Source organism: Tamandua tetradactyla, chromosome Y, assembly GCF_023851605.1.
Source record: "Tamandua tetradactyla isolate mTamTet1 chromosome Y, mTamTet1.pri, whole genome shotgun sequence".
Lineage (NCBI taxonomy): Eukaryota > Metazoa > Chordata > Mammalia > Pilosa > Myrmecophagidae > Tamandua > Tamandua tetradactyla.
Window position 1 is genome coordinate 15,258,028 of NC_135354.1, and position 17,890 is coordinate 15,275,917.

At 48.1% G+C, this 17,890-nt stretch overlaps 2 protein-coding genes across 7 annotated transcripts; one reads left to right on the top strand and one right to left on the bottom strand.

Annotated features, from left to right (window-relative positions):
* Window positions 1-2,518: 2,518 nt before the first annotated feature.
* Window positions 2,519-16,131, top strand: LOC143672530 (protein Shroom2-like; the record flags this gene model as incomplete). Its single annotated transcript, XM_077147130.1, has 5 exons — window positions 2,519-3,346; window positions 7,801-8,052; window positions 8,170-8,466; window positions 10,122-10,293; window positions 15,913-16,131. Coding segments are annotated over exons 1-5 (1,032 nt in total), but the record flags the coding sequence as incomplete, so codon positions are not given.
* On the bottom strand, window positions 3,943-9,581 carry LOC143672556 (uncharacterized). 6 transcript variants are annotated; one of them, XM_077147141.1, is made up of 9 exons: window positions 9,131-9,581; window positions 8,267-8,736; window positions 7,354-7,494; window positions 6,990-7,002; window positions 6,755-6,882; window positions 5,811-5,949; window positions 5,496-5,699; window positions 4,545-4,650; window positions 3,943-4,412 (listed from the first exon to the last, which is right to left on the bottom strand). In XM_077147141.1, the coding sequence occupies exons 3-7, from the start codon at window positions 7,463-7,465 to the stop codon at window positions 5,645-5,647; spliced, it is 447 nt and encodes a 148-aa protein (XP_077003256.1). In that variant the 5' UTR covers window positions 7,466-7,494; window positions 8,267-8,736; window positions 9,131-9,581; the 3' UTR covers window positions 3,943-4,412; window positions 4,545-4,650; window positions 5,496-5,644. The 6 variants fall into 6 exon arrangements, 5 of the variants coding, with proteins under 5 accessions (XP_077003256.1, XP_077003258.1, XP_077003259.1 ...); XM_077147143.1 differs by lacking the exons at window positions 8,267-8,736; window positions 9,131-9,581 and adding exons at window positions 6,006-6,182; window positions 7,648-7,988 and having other exon boundaries at window positions 5,784-5,910; XM_077147144.1 differs by lacking the exons at window positions 5,811-5,949; window positions 8,267-8,736; window positions 9,131-9,581 and adding exons at window positions 6,006-6,182; window positions 7,648-7,990.
* Window positions 16,132-17,890: the final 1,759 nt, after the last annotated feature.

Consider the following 17,890-nt stretch of genomic DNA (forward strand, 5'->3'; position numbering starts at 1 on the left):
ATGCCTATCATATTTTTAGCCCATTTTATAATTGAGTTGTTTGTCCTTTTGTTGTTGAGTTGTGTGATTTCTTTGTATAGACAGGAAATCAAACTTTAGTCCGATATATGATTTCCAAATGTTTTCTTCCCTTGAGTTGGCTGCCTCATCACCTTTTTGACAACGTCTTTTGAGGTGCAGAAGCATTTGATTTTGAGGAGTTTCCATTTATCTATTTATTCTTTTGTTGCGTGGCTTTGAGTGTAAAGTTTAGGAAGCTACCTCCTATTATTAGGTCTTGAAGATGTTACCCTACATTTTCTTCTCGAAGCTTTATGGTGCTAGTTCTTATATTTAGGCGTTTGATCCACTTGGAGTTGATTTTTGTGTAGGGTGTAAGATAGGGGTCCTCTTTCATTCTCTTGGCTATTAATATCCAGTTCTTCCATGCCCAGTTATTGAAAAGACTATTTTGTCCTAGTTCAGAGGATTTGGGGGCCTTGTCAAAAATCAGTTGACCATAGATTTGGTGGTCTATTTCTGCACTCTCGATTTGATTCCATTGGTCAGTGGTTCTGTCTTTGTGCCAGTACCATGCTGTTTTGACCACTGTGGCTTTATAATAGGTTTTAAAGTCAGGGAGTGTTAATCCTCCCACTTTGTTCTCCTTTTTTAGGGTGCTTTTAGCTATTCGGGGTCTCTCTACCTTCCAGATGAATTTGGTAGTTAGCTTTTCCAAATCTTCAAAGTAGATTGTTGGAATTTTGATTGGTACTGTGTTAAATCTGTAGATCAATTTGGGGATAATTGACAACTATATTTAGCCTTCCTATCCATGAGGAGGAAATATCTTTCCACCTATTTAGATCTCCTTTGATTTCTTTTAGCAATGTTATGGAGTTTTCTGTGTACAAGTCCTTTACATCCCTAGTTAAGTTCATTCCTAAGTATTTGATTCTTTTAGTTGCTATTTTGAATGGAATTTTTGCCTTGACTGAATCCTCAGCTAGGTCATTGCTTGTGTATAGAAATGTTACTGATTTTTGCACACTAAGGTTATATTCCACTGCCTTGCTGAGTTTGGTTTATTAGCTCGAGTAACTTTGCTGTAGATTTCTCAGGATCTTCCAAGTATAGCATCTATCATCTGCAAATAATGAGAGTTTTACTTCTTCCTTTCCGATTTGGGTGCCTTTTATTTCTTTGTTCTGCCTGATTGCTCTAGCTAGAACTTCTAGCACAATGTTAGATGACAATGGACATCCTCATCTTGTACCTGATCTTAGGGGGAAGCTTTCAGTCTCTCTCCACTGATTACCATGCTGGCTATCAGTTTTTCATATATTCCCTTTATCATATTGAGGTAGCTACCTTTGATTCCTGTCTTTTGGAGTGTTTTTATCAGAAAAGGATGCTGAATTTTGTTGAATGCTTTTTCAGCAGCAATCGAAATGATCATGTAATTTTTCCCTTTTGATTTGTTAATGTGCTGTATTACATTAATTGATTTTCTTGCATTGAACCACTCCTGGTTTCTTGCATTGAATCACTCCTGGTATAAACCCCACTTGGTCATGGTGTATAATTCTTTTAATGTGCTGTTGGATTCAATTTGCTGATATTTTATTGAGAATTTTTGCATCCATGTTCATTAGCAAGATTGCCCTGTCGTTTTCCTTTCTTATAGCATCTTTACCTGGATTTTAGCTTCATAAATTGAGTTAGGTAAAGTTCCTTTTTCCTCAGTTTTTTGGAAAAGTTTGAGCAGGATGGTGTTCGTGAGTGGTATTTTGTACGCATGTTTATGTGTGAGTGCATCTAAGTACAAATGTATGTGCCAAATGACAGAAATAGGGAGGATAGTCACAACAGGCTCCCAGAGAAGTAGCCTCTGATATTCTCATTTTAATAATGCACTGCTGACTTTAAAAGTTTTATTAATAAATAGATTTGTGGCACACAGTAGAAAGTACTGCCACTTTCTATATGACAATTTCCTCCATGTTTTTAGGATGCCAGTGCTTCCCTAAAAGTATCATAGTGACTTGAAGTAAATATTTTCCATATAGCAGAACATAAAACTTTTCCAAGCATTCATATCATTTTCTAAAATTTTTCTGTAATGTTGTTTTTATTTGCAAAAAGATGCAATTTGTGTGCGTGTGTGTGTAACTGCCTCTGATGTGTTTTTTTAAAAAGAAAACTTTTTATTTTGAGATAATTTCAAGCTGAAAGGAAGTTGCAAAGGTGATACAAAACCATTCAGAGAATTCCTGCGTACCCCCAACGTGGGTACCCTCATTTACAAATTTGTAACATTTGCCACATTTACCTTATCACTCTGTCCGTCCATCTATCATCTGTCTATGAATCTATCTTATCTGTCCAGTCTTTCCATGCCTGTCTGTCTGCACATGTTTTAAGAGCTCAGGTTCTGTCGTGACCTGCCAACGGGTAGCCTCATATCCTACAGTGGGAGTTGCTCTGGGAAAAGGTGTGGCCAAGTGTTTATGGATTTCATTCCCTAACATGGCTTAAAGGGATTAACAAGATCTGGGTCTGGGAATGTGCAGGGAGAGGTTGGAAACTGGAATGGTTTGCTCACTTGTCTTCTCTTCTCCAGACAAGCACATGCCCAGAGCCAGGAAGAGAGCCTGGGAGCAAGGCGGGAACCCCCCAGTCGGAACCGACAGAGCCAGCCCGCGGTCTGTGACACCTCACAGAGCCCAGACACCCTGAAGCTGCTGCAGGAGGGCCAGGGCAGGGCGGCAGCATTCCCTCGCCAGTGTCAGTCCCTGGAGGAGAACTCTCTGGCAGACTCGCCCCCGCCCTCTAGCTCAGGGCCTCAAGGCCACCGCCCTGCGCAGCCCCCTCCTGGGTACACAGCTGATGCCTGCCTGGTGAGCACAGCCCCCCTCGCCAAGAGGCCCGCCCCGCAGAGGCCTCCACCACCCAGGCGCGAGCCCAGGAGGTACCTGGGCGCAGACAGCACCGCTGCCGCCGTGGGGGCTCCTGTTGATACCCAGCTGCCCGGCCCCGGCAGAACCTTCGCGCCTCCGTCCCCCCCTCCCCTGGACGTGAGCTTGGGCTGTGTGTCCCTGTCCCAAAGCCCCTGTGCCTTTGCGGAGAAGCGGAGTGGTGCCCAACCCCCGGATGCCCCGAAGTCCGCCTCCCGTGAGCAGGAACATGAGTGCCAGCCTTTAAATGAGGACTTGGGCTGCCCACAGCCGCACGCGCGCTCACCATCCACGTACCAGCACCTGCCGGCAGCCTCCATGGAGACCTCCCGCTCCCCTTCGCCACAGTTCGCACCCCAGAAGTTGACGGACAAGCCTCCCCTGCTCATCCAGGATGAGAGCTTGACCAGGTACTGTGCCGTGGCACTGGTGGTATCCCTTCTTCCCGTTCTGTGGGCTTCCTTCCCCGGGGAGTGGCCCCCTTACAGGTGGAGGTTTCCAGGAGCTCTTCCCTGGGCTGTGTGCAAGCAGTACCCTGCTCCTCCTCGAGGCACTTCCACTCCATGGAGGGATAGTCTGCGGCTCTAACGATGAGCAGCTGAATATTTCACTTTCTATGGGGCTGCCTCTTCCCATGGGGCATGAGAGGGAGCTGAGTCGGTGGCTCAGTCTTCCTCCTCCCCCTCGTGGTCCCTTTATACCCACCACACCCGGCACCTGCAGAGACGAGGGTCGATTTGACCAGCACTTGCCATACTTGCAACCACAGTCAGCCCCACCTAGGCACTGAGTGTTTGTGAGAATATGGTGTCTTGCATAATGTCCAGTATTTCCATGCTCCTTTTCTCCTAGATCTTTATGCATTAAAAAGCTAAGCTGGTATTTTTATTAAATGAAGAAGAATCAGTCCCATTCCAGGGTGCTATGGTCAGGATCTCAGGTAGGAAGCGACATGAGCCGTCAAGAAGCCAGCAAACCTCATCAAGCAAATACCCATTAAAGGCACTGATGGTTCTACTTTTTTAATATAAAAACTCTTCCCTTAATGCCTATGAGAACTGACAAACAGAAAAAGTGAGAGGGTTTTCATCTCCTCTGCACAGTGCTTTTTAATGGGGGCAGGTGGAATGTTTGCCCCAGGGACAGCTGTCCACGTCTGGAGACATTTTTCGTTGTGGCACCTGGTGGGGCTGGAGGGACTGCAGCTGGCAGCTGGTGGGGGGAGGCCAGATTTGCTCTGAGCTGCCCGAGGCACCCAGAGCAGCCCCGACAACAGAGAGTGATCTGGCTCCTGCTTTGGTTGTGCTGAGGTTGAGCAGCTCTGCCCTAGAGATGCAACATCCAGTGTGGTAGGCACGGGCCATGTGAGGCCGTGTGAAGGAAAGGTGGTGAAAGTATAATCCAGTGGCTGCAGCTCCTTAGTCCCTCCAGCACACGCCACGTGCTCAGCGCTCCGTGGGGCTGTTGACTGCTGCCCTGGGCAGCGCCACAGAGGTTTCCATCAGCCCAGAGAGCTGTCATGGATCTCACTACCGCAGAGCCCCGCGTCACACAGAACTGCGGAACTAGGCAGCAGGGAATGGGCAGGGCTGCTCCCTCCTACCTCACCTTGTGGGGCATCAGAAGCATGGCTTAGCCATGGAGCACACCTCTGCCTCGCATCATTCAAATGTCAGTGGCACTAGAACTTCCTTTCCACTGGTGACGTTGCCTCCTGAAAGGAAGGAAAAGCCATGGAGGAGACAGTGTGGTGGGCAGCAAGGATCATATTTTGGCAAGTGAATGAGGCAGCCACTCCTCCGGATACATCAGGAACTGGCTTCAGCACCGCCTGCCCCTTGGAGGGACCAGGCTGTCTAGTGGCACAGCCTGCTGGCTCTAGGAGACAGACAGAACTTTTCCATTTTTCCTGCTACAAAATGAGCATTATACAGTGTTCTCACTATATGTTTTCTTTGAATTTGAGAGGAATTCCAGCAAGCAGTGACAATGATGCTGAGGGGTATCTGGCATCCATGTACTGAGTATTCCCGTCCGCTAGGTTGTTTGGGACCACCAAGAACATATTTTTTTTGTTTTTTTTAATGGAATGCTATACGGTGGGGGCCACGTGTCATTCTTTTTCCGTGTGAGTATCCTGTTATTGCTGCACCATTTAAGAATGTGGCTTTAATGGGCATGTCCGGCTGTGATGATCCCTGCACAAGTGCTCCCTGCTGTGCCAGCACACGGCGCACGCACACACACACACGCACTCACGCTCCAGAGCCCCATTCCAGCAGTGATCCGGAGCAGGCACCATATGTGTGCTCTCTGTTCTTCCCCAGGACGGGGCTCGTGCCCCCTGGGAATGTTACTGGCAGGGGATGTCACTCTTAAAGGACTGAAGAAAATGTTACCAGCCCCAGGGCATGTGTCATTCATCAATCCTGTTGAGTCCCATTACCCTGGAGATAAATGGGAGGCGCGTGCTAAAGAAGAGTGCTGGACCCCATTTTTAACCACAGTTAACTGTTGACGTTTCATCAGGTGAAGGCAGCTGGGCCAGGCCTGACTCACCCTTCTTTGTCCTGACTTCTCAGCACTTCATGTGACTTTTGGTCTCCCTCTGTTCCTCACCCTTCCCTCCTTCTGGTTTTCTCTCCTCGGGGTGGATCTGGAGAGCTAGGTGGTTTGCAGAGTGGCTGCCTTGACCCGGTCCCAAGTGTTTATGAATGCAACACAGGCTCACTGCAGCCAGGCAGGGAGTGAGGCATTAGGGATCTGGAGAAAAAGAAAAGAGAAAGTTCCCACCCTGAAGGAAATTGAATAAAAAGTTGTCATTCATTCCAAATAAAAATTTGTCACCTCCTGTCCTGTGCGTGGGCAGCTCACTTGCAAACCTTTTCACTTCTACTGGCTTTTCTCGTTATGCAGTGGTGAGCATAGCCGGTAGCGAGTCCACCCCCCGTCGTAAAGCTGTGCATTGGTTGCTCTGGAAAGTGTGTCCAGGGACATTTTCCTGCCAGCCCGTCTGCGAGGAGGCAGTGGGTGGGAGAGGAAGCCCGCGTGGCCCCACCTGAGGCTTACCTGCATGGGGTTCTTCCCGGCGCCGCAGCAGGCATGTTTGGGATTCTTTCAGAAGTTGTGCAAGTTATCAGATGGTGAGAGGCATGCAGGCTGAAGGGCTCCTGCTGGGAGGGGCCTGCCGACAGCTGCTTGGGTTGTTTGCTCTTGGTGGGGTGGGGTACAGGTGTGGCACCTCACCTGGGGAGCTGCACTTAGCTGCCGGCCAGGTGTCGGCACTGCTGGCCCGCAGCTTTTCCAGCCTCCGCTTTGGATTAGGAACCAAGGAGACTGGGTTGCGGTAAGGTCTGATCAACCGTCTTTGTGCTTATTTTGAACAAAAGATTCGTCAAACTTTCTAAAGTAGATGTCTGGGAAATTTTCATAGAGAGGCCCTTGAAATGCTTAGAAACAACCACGAATAAAAGCTCAGTGGGGAAGTCTGATAGGTTTTCCTTCACTAAAAGCCACATTTTCTCTTTGACAGGGAAGAGAGAAAGCCAGGCTGCTTCCAAGTCTCTGAGGGATCATTGTTTCTAAGGGTGGAGTGATGGCACTGCAGAGAGGGACTTGCGTGTGTGTGTGTTAGTTTTTGCTTTAATAAGATATCAGGGTTTTCCTTCTTAAGTTTAATGTATCTATCTGTTTTAGTTTCCTTGGCTGCTCAAGCAAAAGTAGCGCATATCATGGGTTGACTTAAACTATGGGAGTTTATTAGCTCATGGTTTTGAGGCTGGGAAGTCCAAATAAAACATTGTCTGGGCATTGCTTACTTGTTCCAGGGCTGGCTGCTGGCGATCCTTGGTCCTGGGTCTCCGTCTCATGGCAGTATGACAAGTCTTCTGACCTCTCTTTTCTCTTCCAGACCTCCAGCTTCTTGCTTCCCCTGGCTTCTCTCTGTCTGAATTCCATTCTGCTTATAAAGGACTTATAAGAGGCATAGGGCCCCTCCCCACTGAGGTGGGCCACACTGTAATGGAAATCACCTGTTCCAAAGATCGTACTTACGATAGGTCCGTACCTGCGGGAATGGATTCAGTTTAAGAACCTGCTTTTCTGGGCTACAAATAGCTTCAAAGCACAGTAATATCTGAACAGTATTTTCCACCAAGTTAGGCTTTTACTCACTCACAAGGAAGGAGTGCTGGGAACTGCCTGTGAGCAGTTAGATAAAACACATCTGCCCTTAATGGATTTTACAGGGGGAGGGGAGAAAATACAGAATTAGTTCACTTTAGTCTGCAGACCAAACCCTTAGAAACAAAAATGAAACCATCCTGTTCCTGGGTCACCAGTTAAGGGACAAAGGCAGCATTTAAATTAGGTCGCAGAGGCTTTTCTCGTGCTCCATAAAGTGTGCTCCACCCTGTACCTCTGAGGGGCGATCTCCAGCTCCCTGTGTTTGCTGCTAGTCCCGAGGTGCTTTTCCTCATCAGTGGGCTGTCTTCTTTATCCGCTGTGTCTTTAAAAACTACTTTTAACATTGTGGGATTTGTTCCAGTTTGTATTATCGCTGCAAAACAAAATGAAAATTAAACCATGCTCCCATCCCTTGCTGTACTGCAGGAGCACATCCACAGACTCCAGGACACCATCGAGGATGGGACGGGGCTCTGACCGCTGATTACTGGGGACAAAGTTAGGGGGTTGGAGGGGTCTCCCCGACCTCCCATCACCCAAGGACGTTTGGCGGCAGGGGTTCCCTCCCGTCCTGGGGCCACCAAGTCCTCGAGTGTCAGAGCAGGGGAGGGCCGGCGGACGGCAGAAGTCCATGCCCAGAGCGCGCTTGTGTCTCAGCCCTCGGCCCTTCTCTTTCCAGGATCGAGCGGGTGATGGAGAACAACACCACGGTGAAGATGGTCCCCATCAAGATCGTGCATTTGGAAAGCCAGCCGGAGAAGGAGAGCCGGCAGGGCCTGGCCCGCCCTGTGGAGCTGCCCGCCCTGCCCCGCGGGCTGGAGAGAGACCAGATCAAGACGCTCAGCACGTCGGAGCAGTCCTACTCCCGCTTCTGTGTGTACACCCGGCAGGGCGCCGAGCCCGAGGCCCCGCCCAGGCCCCGCCCCGGCGAGCCTCAGGCCCCGCCCGTGCCCCGCCCCAGTGAGCCCGAGTCCCCGCCCAGGCCCCGCCCCAGCGAGCCTCAGGCCCCGCCCAGGCCCCGCCCCAGCGAGCCTCAGGCCCCGCCCAGGCCCCGCCCCGGCGAGCCCGAGCCCCCCGCAGAGGACAGTGCTGCCCCCCCTCCCACGCTCAGCTACGGGAAGGCCAAAGAGAAGACCGTCGAAGACCTGAAGTCCGAGGAGCTGGCCAGGGAGATTGTCGGGAAGGACAAGTCGCTGGCCGACATCCTGGATCCCAGGGTGAAAATCAGAACCACCATGGACTTGATGGAGGGGATCTTCCCCAAGGACGAGCTTCTCCTGGAGGAAGCTCAGCAGCGCAGGAAGCTGCTCCCCAAGGGCCCTTCTCCCAGGACTGCAGAGGAAAAGTGAGTCACCGCCAGGCTCTTCTGATTCTGCCTGGCAGCCATTAGGCTTCAGAGCGGGGTAGGAGTGGGGGCATGTCTGTTTTAATTTTTGCTTTTGGGGGCACACATTTTCGTAAGAGCCACCCCCGTGCTTGGCATATTTTGCAATTGTATTGCGACATCCTCAAACAAACCATGCAAACCACCCAAAGTGTACAATCAGTGGCACACAGTGTCATCACCTAGTTGTGTATGCATCACCACAATCAATGTTAGAACAGTTGCATTACTCTGGAAAAGAAATAAGAATGAAAAATAAAAGCCAAATTTTTGCCTGTTTTTTTGTGTTCTCACCACTCAAGGATAATCCCCACTAGCATTTTTTTTTCTAACTTAAAAAAAATATTTTTATTGAGAAACCTTCACACTCATGCGGTCCATACATGGTGTACAATCAGTGGCTCACACTGTCATCACAGAGTTGTGTGTTCATCATCATCATCATTTTTTAGAACATTTGCATCACTCCAGAAAAAGAAATAAAAAGAAAATACTCATACAAACTACACATCTGACCCCTCCCTTTCATTGAACACTGGTATTTCCATTTACCCAATTAATTTTACCCTTTGTTCCCCCATTATTTATTTATTTTTATCCATATTTTTTACTCATCTGTCCATACCCTGGATAAAAGGAGCATCTGACACAAGGTTTTCACAATCCCACGGTCACACATTGGCCTTTTTTTTGATCCTCTTGAAATAGAAGCTAAGGGTGGAAGGCCCCTGTCTCTGGAGGGGGTGACCTCAAGGCCAAGGAGGACAGAAACATGCCTTCTCTAAGCCCACGGTTCTTTCTTGTCTTGAGGCCCGTTTGGTTTATCATGAAGCCCCCCAAGACAGCAGTCCTCACCCAGGAAGCTGCGTCCCCAGGGGACATCACATTGGGCAGTATCTGGGGCTGTTTGGTCTGTCACAATGGGGAGGTGGGTGATGGCCAGGGACACCGCTAACCCCCCTGCCACGCCCAGGGCCACCACAGCACAGCTGTCTGTCTAGCCTCTGTAGTGTGGCAGGAAGGCAGCCCCAGGGGTTCGGTTGACTCTATGTATTTTGAAAAGAGTTACTTGCTTTTTAAAATTTATATCTGAGTAACCTCTTAGTGTTTGTAAATAGCACCTTTAGACCTTCCCTTGGATCATTTGATGGCAGAGGTGGCATGGTCGCATTGTCCCTATTACTCATGCTTACCCTGTCACCATGGGCGGGGGTCAGAGTGCCCATGAAAGGAAGCAGAGAAGGAGAGGCAGGACGAGCCAGCCGCAGCAGCTGCTGGTGGGAGGGTGTCAGGACAACGGCACATCCACATGGCACTGCACATACCGTCCTTGTAGAAGCCAGTCCCCCAGGGAGTACCACCTGGAGTCTCAGTCCTGCTTATTCTTGCTTTTGCCTCTTTCCAAAACAGTACTCCCCTGTCTCTCTACGTATCCATCTGGCAAGGATGCCAGATGGATAAAAAGTTAGCATTGACCTTGTTGTGTGCAGACTTCCTGTTGCCATCCTGCCTCTTCCCATTCGAACTCCAGTTCCCGTGTCAGAACCTGGGCAGCAGGCCTGAGGGGCACGTGCAGGCGTAGCAGCCCAGCTAATGAGAGCTCTGGCCTTTTCCAGGAAGGAGGAGCTGAGCGCACCGCCGGCAATGGCCCTGACCTCCAACTCCATGTACTATAGCACGTCGGCCCCCAAGGCGGAGCTGCTGATAAAGATGAAGGACCTGCAGGAGCAGCAGGAGACCGAAGAGTATTCGGGGAGTGACTCGGGCCACGACTTGTCTGTGAAGAAGGTAGGGAGCCAGAAGTGAGGGCCGAGGGCTGTGGCCGGTGGCCGCACGTGCATGTCCAGCACTGAGCCCAGCCCGCCGTCCAAGTGGTGTTAGGGTTCAGCTTTTATGCATGACAGTGAAATGGGGCTTCGTGACTGTGCCCTCTGGGCTGAATTCTTCTGTTCCACTCTTGGACCAGTGTCTTTTTATTTTTTATTTTTATTTTATTTATTTTTTAAATTAGAAAAATATATATGACAAGAAAGAAACACAAATATTCTTGACATATGATCATTCCCTTCTACATATATAATCAGTAATTCATAATATCATCACATAGTTGCATGTTCATCATCATGATCATTTCTTAGAACATTTGCATCCATTCAGAAAAAGAAATAAAAAGACAACAGAAAAACAAATAAAATGAAAACAGAAAAAAAAATTATACTTACCATATTAATCATCATGGTCATTTCTTAGAACATTTGCATCCATTCAGAAAAAGAAATAAATGAAAACAGAAAAAAAAATTATACCTACCATACCTCTACCCCTCCCTTTCATTGATCACTAGCATTACAAACTAAATTTATTTTAACATTTGTTCCCCCTATTATTTATTTTTATTCCATATGTTCTACTCGTCTGTCGACAAGGTAGACAAAAGGAGCATCAGACACAAGGTTTTCACAATCACACAGGCACATTGTGAAAGCTCTATCATTATACAATCATCTTCAAGAAACATGGCTACTGGAACACAGCTGTACATTTTCAGGCAGTTCCCTCCGGCCTCTCCACTACATCAAGAAGGTGATATCTATTTAATGCATAAGAATAACCTCCAGGATAACCTCTCGACTCTGTTTGGAATCTCTCAGCCATTGACACTTTGTCTCATTTCACTCTTCCCCCTTTTTGGACCAGGTTCTCTTTGCTGTCTTTTTATGTCAGGGACCAATGCCAGATGAGCTAGATTAGCACCATTCTCTTTCAATGGAAGTTCAGCACATAGGAACTTCTACCCCACAAAACCCGTGGGCTTAATTGTGTGACCTTCAGCAAGTCACATATCCTTTTTGAATATCAGGTTCAAATATCTGCAACCAGAATATTGTGAAGTCATCGGTGGGTCTGAAAGTACTTGTAAACCAAGTGGCAGGTAGCGTAGGCTCAGCTCATGAGCGAGCCCCCTTAGGCATGTGAGTATACAGCAGTAGACAAGATAGAATAAAGCTCTTCTAAAAGGGAGCTCGTGTTCTTCCAGGAGAGATGGACAGCAAACAGATACTCAAATAAATATATAATAGGGCGTTGCACACTATGGCCTCCAGGCCAAACCCAGCCTGCCACCCGCTTTTGTAAATAAGGTTTTATTGGCGCATGGCCGTATTCATTCATTTATGTGTTGAGTCGTTGAGACAGCGAGTCTATGACCCACAAAACCTGGAATATTTACAATCTGGCCCTTTGTAGGCAAAGTTGGATGACCCTTGATATAATGCATTGGATGGTAAGAAAATTAAAGCAGCGTAAGGGAGTAGGGAGAGGCAATGACGTGCTGTTGTAGAGAGAGCTCTGGGGAGAGGGCCTGGCAGGGAACAGAGCAGCAGGTGCAGAGCTCCTGCTTGGAATGCTGCAGAAGCAGGAGGCCCAGCGGCTGGAGCTACATGGATGAGGAGAGGACAGAATGAGTCTCGGGGCTGATTTGTGGGTGCCTGTGGTGGTCATGGTGGGGACAGAGTCACTCCTCTCAGTGCCGAGGTCCTGTTAGATAAGTGTCAATCTCTGTAGTGTGTCAGCTGACGGAACCTGTGACATCTGGGCCATCAACTGGTTTTACAGGAAGGATTTAGTGACAAGGAACAAGGGAATGGCCAGAGAACGTCAGGGTCAGACAACAATGTGGGATTCACTCCCGGTCCTTGATTTTGCCTGAATAGCTAAAGGGAAAGGAAGGGAACCAGCAAGAAGTGGCTGTTTTCTGTAGACCTAGTGCTGTGGAAATGGTTTGTAGAAAAAGACTGAAATTTGCTTTTCCTGACAAGACCTTTGCAAGGGATTATACTGAAAGTCTACTTGTTTCATACTTTAGTGGTTAAAAAAAAAACACCTTTGCTTGAAAAGGAGAAAAGTGTCCTGGAAGAAATAGCATGATGCAGTGTAAAGGAACAGTCACCTTCACAGTTACAAAGGATCAGTGTAAAAAATGATCGCTTTTTGGTTTGAAGCATTGAACAGGGAAATGAGAAGTAAGGATTGGGGTCCTGGGGCTTTCAGAGGCCCTCTCCGTGGCCCAGGGTGCCATTTGCTTTATTCTGGTTACATTTTCTTTTTTTCGTTTCCTTTCCTTTTTTTTTTTCCCCCAAAGAATCAAACATGTTGGTTTTTCTCATAAAAACAGGAAAAAGTTACAGTTTGGACAGCTTTAATTTAGGCCACATGCTAGGGGTAAAGAACCATATTCTTTTCAATTGTGTCCTCCTTTTTGTCCTGATATCATAAGTTTTAGTAAAGCACACCTTGATAAAGCCCACGTCTGTCTGTCTGGTACTTCATCCACTTGCTTCAGGGGGCACAAGGCCGGGCAGAGGAGATATGGGGCTCCAGATGTGAGCTCGCTGCCCCTGGACAGCCCAGCGCCCGCCCCCGCCAGTGGTAACTTCCTAAGCAGGCTTACGCTTTTAGTTCATGAGCATCTGTTTGGAAATGTCACAATAGCAGATGCTATAAATCACTTTTACTTTCCTGCACTGTAACCCTATTTTTTTCCTGCTTGATTTGACAAACAGGCAACTGCAGTGCTCTCTCTTCTCCTTTTCAGTATTCTCAAATGGATGACATCGTGCTTTTATGCAGGGCAGAGACCTGTAAGAGGTGGGGGACAGCAGGGGTGGATGGCTGAGGATGTCATTGGCAGCTTCTTGCCACCACCTAGTGGTTTTATGCCCTGTGTACCACAGCCCCCAGCCCTGTGTAGGCTGGCTCTTCCGAGACAGGCCTGGTCCCAGCATGCCGGGGTGCACAGGTTCTCAGAGGAGCCGGGTGCCAAGTCAGGCCACCATCCAATTTAGGGAAAGAGGGAGGGCAGGCAAGAGAGTGATGCTCTTACGGGGACGTGAGAAAATTATGGTGGCCCATAGGGACGTAATAAGCTAGGAAGGCTAACTATGTTTTTATAACTGGGGCGGCTGAGGGAACCAGGTCCAGAAAAGAAAATGATCAGGTTGAGTGATGAGGATTTCTCTGGAGAACTTAAAAGTGCTGATGGGTTTGAGTTTGGAATTGGTGAGGAATCAGGTTTCCTTCAAACCCATGGCTGGATATAGAGCCCAAAGGAAGACGCTTGAAGGGAATGTCTAGGTGCGTGGGCCTTTGGTGGTGAGAAGAGGTGGTCCCCCAGCTATGAGACCCAACCTGTCCAGGATTGGCTGAGGCCTTCTGGAATGTCCCTGCTGCCACAGTTGTGGATGTGTGTGCAGCCTTGGGCTGTGTCTTTTCTCAAAATCTGTGAAAACCAATGTCTGCTACTTATAAATTGAATCTTTCAGGAATAAGGGGGAAATGTTTTTGTTATAAGCTTACAGAAAAAATATTGTATGCTCTCACTGAAACAGAACAATTAGAATAAACAAACTTAAAAAGTCAAAATCAAGAATTAGGTTACGAGGAGATGGGGTAGGGAGTGGGAAAGTAAGGCTTAAAATGTACAGGTTCCTGTTTGGAATGAAGAAAATGTTTTGGTAATGGGTGGCAGTGCTGGTAGCCTGGCATTGTGTACAATGAGTAGTACCGAAACGTGTATCTGAAAGTGACTAAAAGGGAAAGGTGTTAGGATGTTTAGATGATAAAAGGAAAAAATTTTTTAAATTTTTGCAAAGCTAAATAATGGGCCATATCAGTGAAGTAATTTGAAGTCTTCCCAGGGTCCCCAGTTTCAAGTTAGTGCAGGGGAGGTCAGTCTTCAAGTCACGTCTTCATGCAGGGATATAAAATATTAATTGCAATAATTGATTAATCAATTAATTTACCAGGGGGAAAAATGAAACAACTGAAAAATTAGTGAGTACCAACTGTATAGCCACAGTTATCAGAATTGCTTCAAGCCTTCTGTAAGGTTAGGAGTGGAACTGGGTAAGAATTTGGAAAGTTCTCCATCCCCAATTCTTCTATCCTAAAACTCAAGTAATTAAGATCTAAACTGCAGCCACATTCTCGGCTGTGGGGTTTAACGTTGATTTAAACTATATTAATGTGCACACCCACGCTGTGAGAGGAAATACAAAAGCCACAATTGTAGACACGTACCGCCTTAATTAGTAAGGGGGGGAAATGTCTTGACATCCTGAGCAGCGAGAAGCAGACCTGGGAAAGCCAAGCATTGTCTGCATTCCCCGTGACCCAGGGCAAGGCAGGTACATGGTGGCAACTGGGCGGGGCATGCGGAACTGCTGAGCCCCAGGGGGTCGCGCCCCTGGGAGAGCCCAGACCTCTCCGACGGGGCAGGGGGAGGCGCTGCTTGCTTCATGCAGGGAGATCCTCTTTACCCAGCCTGGCCGCTGCTCCGAGCTCAGCCCAGCCCATGGCCGCGGGCCTGCTGTGGGGCCTGGTCTCCTCCTCTCTACTGCTCCTGCTCCCCTGTTGCGGTGGGACTGGCCACACTGCCATCAGGCCAATGGCCTCTCGGCCTGCGGCTCCAGCGCTCAAGGGACCAGGCACTTAGTGGGCCAAGTACTTTACATACTCAGTTTCATTAACTCTCCACGTCAGCCCCAGAGACAGGCTCCTGTCACCCTGTTGCATGCCAGGGCGCCCTGTCCTGGAGCACTGACCCAGGTGAGAACCCCGGCCTTCGCCCTAGGGGACAGGGTTTGTCTTGGAGGGTGCCCTTTGTACAAAACCATGCTGCTTGTCCCAGCACAGGGAGCTTTAAAACTCCTAACCGAACTTCACACACATGAACTGTGTAGGCTCATTTTGTTTGAGAGCCCTGAGCGGTATCTAAACTTTCCTTCCCACGTCCAGGCGCTCCCCAAGGGAGCTATGAAGGTCCCAGACCCGAGGAGCCACGGTTCGGCTGCAGGGGCAGAAGGGTTGCTCCAGGGGCCCTGGTGAGCCGGCCTAGGAGAAAAACCGATGCCTTTTCATTCTTTGTTTCATTTTGTTCACATTGAAATCAGTAAGTTAGAATAGACTGTCTTTTAAGTTCATTGACATACTTTGATTTGTCTTAGTTCTTAATTGCTAATTATATGCAAAAGGCATACAGTTTTGATCATGAGATTTAGTCCCAGACAGAGACCTAACAATTTCTGTCTATATAAGTATTTAAATGGGAAACCTGAGGCACAAAGCATCGCATAGTTCCCATGGAAAGTGTCCTTTGGCTGAGGGGCCCTGTGGCTCCTGATTTGTCAGGACACCACCAGAACGAGATGCTGCCTGTTTAGCTGTATTTTAAGTTCGAGGCCGATGATTTAAATTGCAGCAGGAATCCTTCTCCGTCTCATTACCTGTCAGTCCTTTATGGTGGGAGCATGCAGGGTTCAGGGATTTGTGCTCAGACGGCAGGCGCGGAGCAGGCCATGGCAGAGGGGTCTCCACTAAGGAACGTTTTGCACACGCTCTGCCCAACAGCAGGAGCTCATCGAGAGCATCAGCCGCAAGCTGCAGGTGCTGCGGGAAGCCAGGGAGAGCCTGCTGGAGGACATCCAGGCCAACGGCGCCCTGGGGGACGAGGTGGAGGCCATCGCCAAGGACGTCTGCAAGCCCAATGAGTTTGACAAGTTCCGCATGTTCGTCGGGGATCTGGACAAAGTGGTGAACCTCCTCCTGTCGCTGTCGGGCCCTGGCCGCGCGAAAACCCCTCAACAACCTGGATGACAGCACTTCTCCCGGCGATCGGGTACGTGGAGGCACAGGGGCTGAGGCCTGGGCGGATGGCGGGGGGGGGGGCCCAGGCCTGGGGAGGCTTTCCCTTTGGCGGGGATGGGGGCTGATGTGCAAGTTCAGTTCTGGCAACCTGGCATGGCTCAGGAGAGCAGCCTGCCCACCTCGTAACACACGGTGCTGTGGAAAGCTGGACTGCTAAGCTCCGGGAGCTGTCATACCAGTCCCATCCCTGCTGCTGCCGAACAGGAGCCGACACGGCAGTGTACACAGAGCCTAACAGTTCTCCTGTGCTTTACCTATGGGGCTTGGGGCCTTTGTTTTGTTTTGGTTTTTTTTTTCTTTTCTCTTTTTGGTTTTTGGAATGGGGATTTATTAGGTTACAAATTTACAGTTCTAAGGCCATGAAAATGTCCCAATTAAGGCATCAGCAGGAGAGTACCTTCTCTGAAAAGAGATTGCTGGCATCTGGAGTTTCTCTGTCAGGTAATAAGGCCCATGGCTGGCTTCTGCTTGTCCCTCTCACCTGGGTTTTATTGCTCTCAGGTTCTGGCTTCAGCGGCTCTTTCAGCCTCTGTGGGTCCTTGCTTGCTTCTCTGGGGATACCTCTCTCTGCTCTCTTGGATCTTCATAAAGGACTCCAGTAAAGGATTAGACCCACCTTGAATTGGTGAGTCCTATCAATCGAAACAACCTAATCAAAAAGTTACACCCACACTAGGCCTGCCCCCACAGGACTGAATTAAAACAGCTGTGGCCTTTTCTGGGGTACATAATAGCATTAAACCAGCACAACAGGTAAGTATGATTAGCTGAAGTTTCCTCTCTAGATCTTTTTTTATTATTAATTTTTTAATTTATTAAATACCAAAAAATAAACCACCAAACAAACACAAACATTCTAACTTTTGATCATTCTGTTCTACATATATAATCAGTAATTCACAATATCATCACATAGTTGCATATTCATCATCACGCATCCATTCAGAAAAAGAAATAAAAAGAAAACAGAAAAAAATTCAAATATACCATACCCCTTACCCTTCCCTTTCATTGATCACTAACATTTCAATCTATTAAATTTATTTTAACATTTGTTCCCCCTATTATTCATCTTTATTCCATATGTTTTACTCGTCTGTTGATAAGGTAGATAAAAGGAGCATCAGACACAAGGTTTTCACAATCACATAGTCACATTGTGAAAGCTATATCATTATACAGTCATCTTCAAGAAACATGGCTACTGGAACACAGCTCCACATTTTCAGACAGTTCCCTCCAGCCTCTCCACTACATCTTGACTAACAAGGTGATATCTATTTTAATGTGTAAGAATAACCTCAAGGATAACTTCTCGACTCTGTTTGGAATCTCTCAGCCATTGACACTTCATTTCGTCTCATTTCACTCTTCCCCCTCTTGGTCGAGAAGGTTTTCTCAATCCCTTGATGCTGAGTCTCAGCTCATTCTAGGGTTTTTGTCCCACGTTGCCAGGAAGGTCCACACCCCTGGGAGTCATGTCCCATGTAGAGGGTGGTAAGTTTGCTTGTTGTGTTGGCTGGAGAGAGAGGCCACATCTGAGCAACAAAAGAGGTTCTCTTGGGGGGTGACTCTTAGGTCTAATTTTAAGTAGACTTGACCTATCCTTTGTCAGGTTAAGTTTCATATGAACAAACCCCAAGACTGGGGGCTCAGCCTATAGCTTTGGTTGTCCACACTG

Bases quoted from the DNA above. Each gene is read 5' to 3' on its own strand.
- LOC143672556 (XM_077147140.1), bottom strand. The intron at 5,950-6,754 runs GTAAGCAATGCC...GCCTCCTCGCAG, and splicing joins AGCAGCCAGCCCTGGAACAA to ACGGGCTGGCAGGAAAATGT. The intron at 5,700-5,810 runs GTGAGCTGCCCA...CTTTTTCTCCAG, and splicing joins AGAAGTGAAAAGGTTTGCAA to ATCCCTAATGCCTCACTCCC.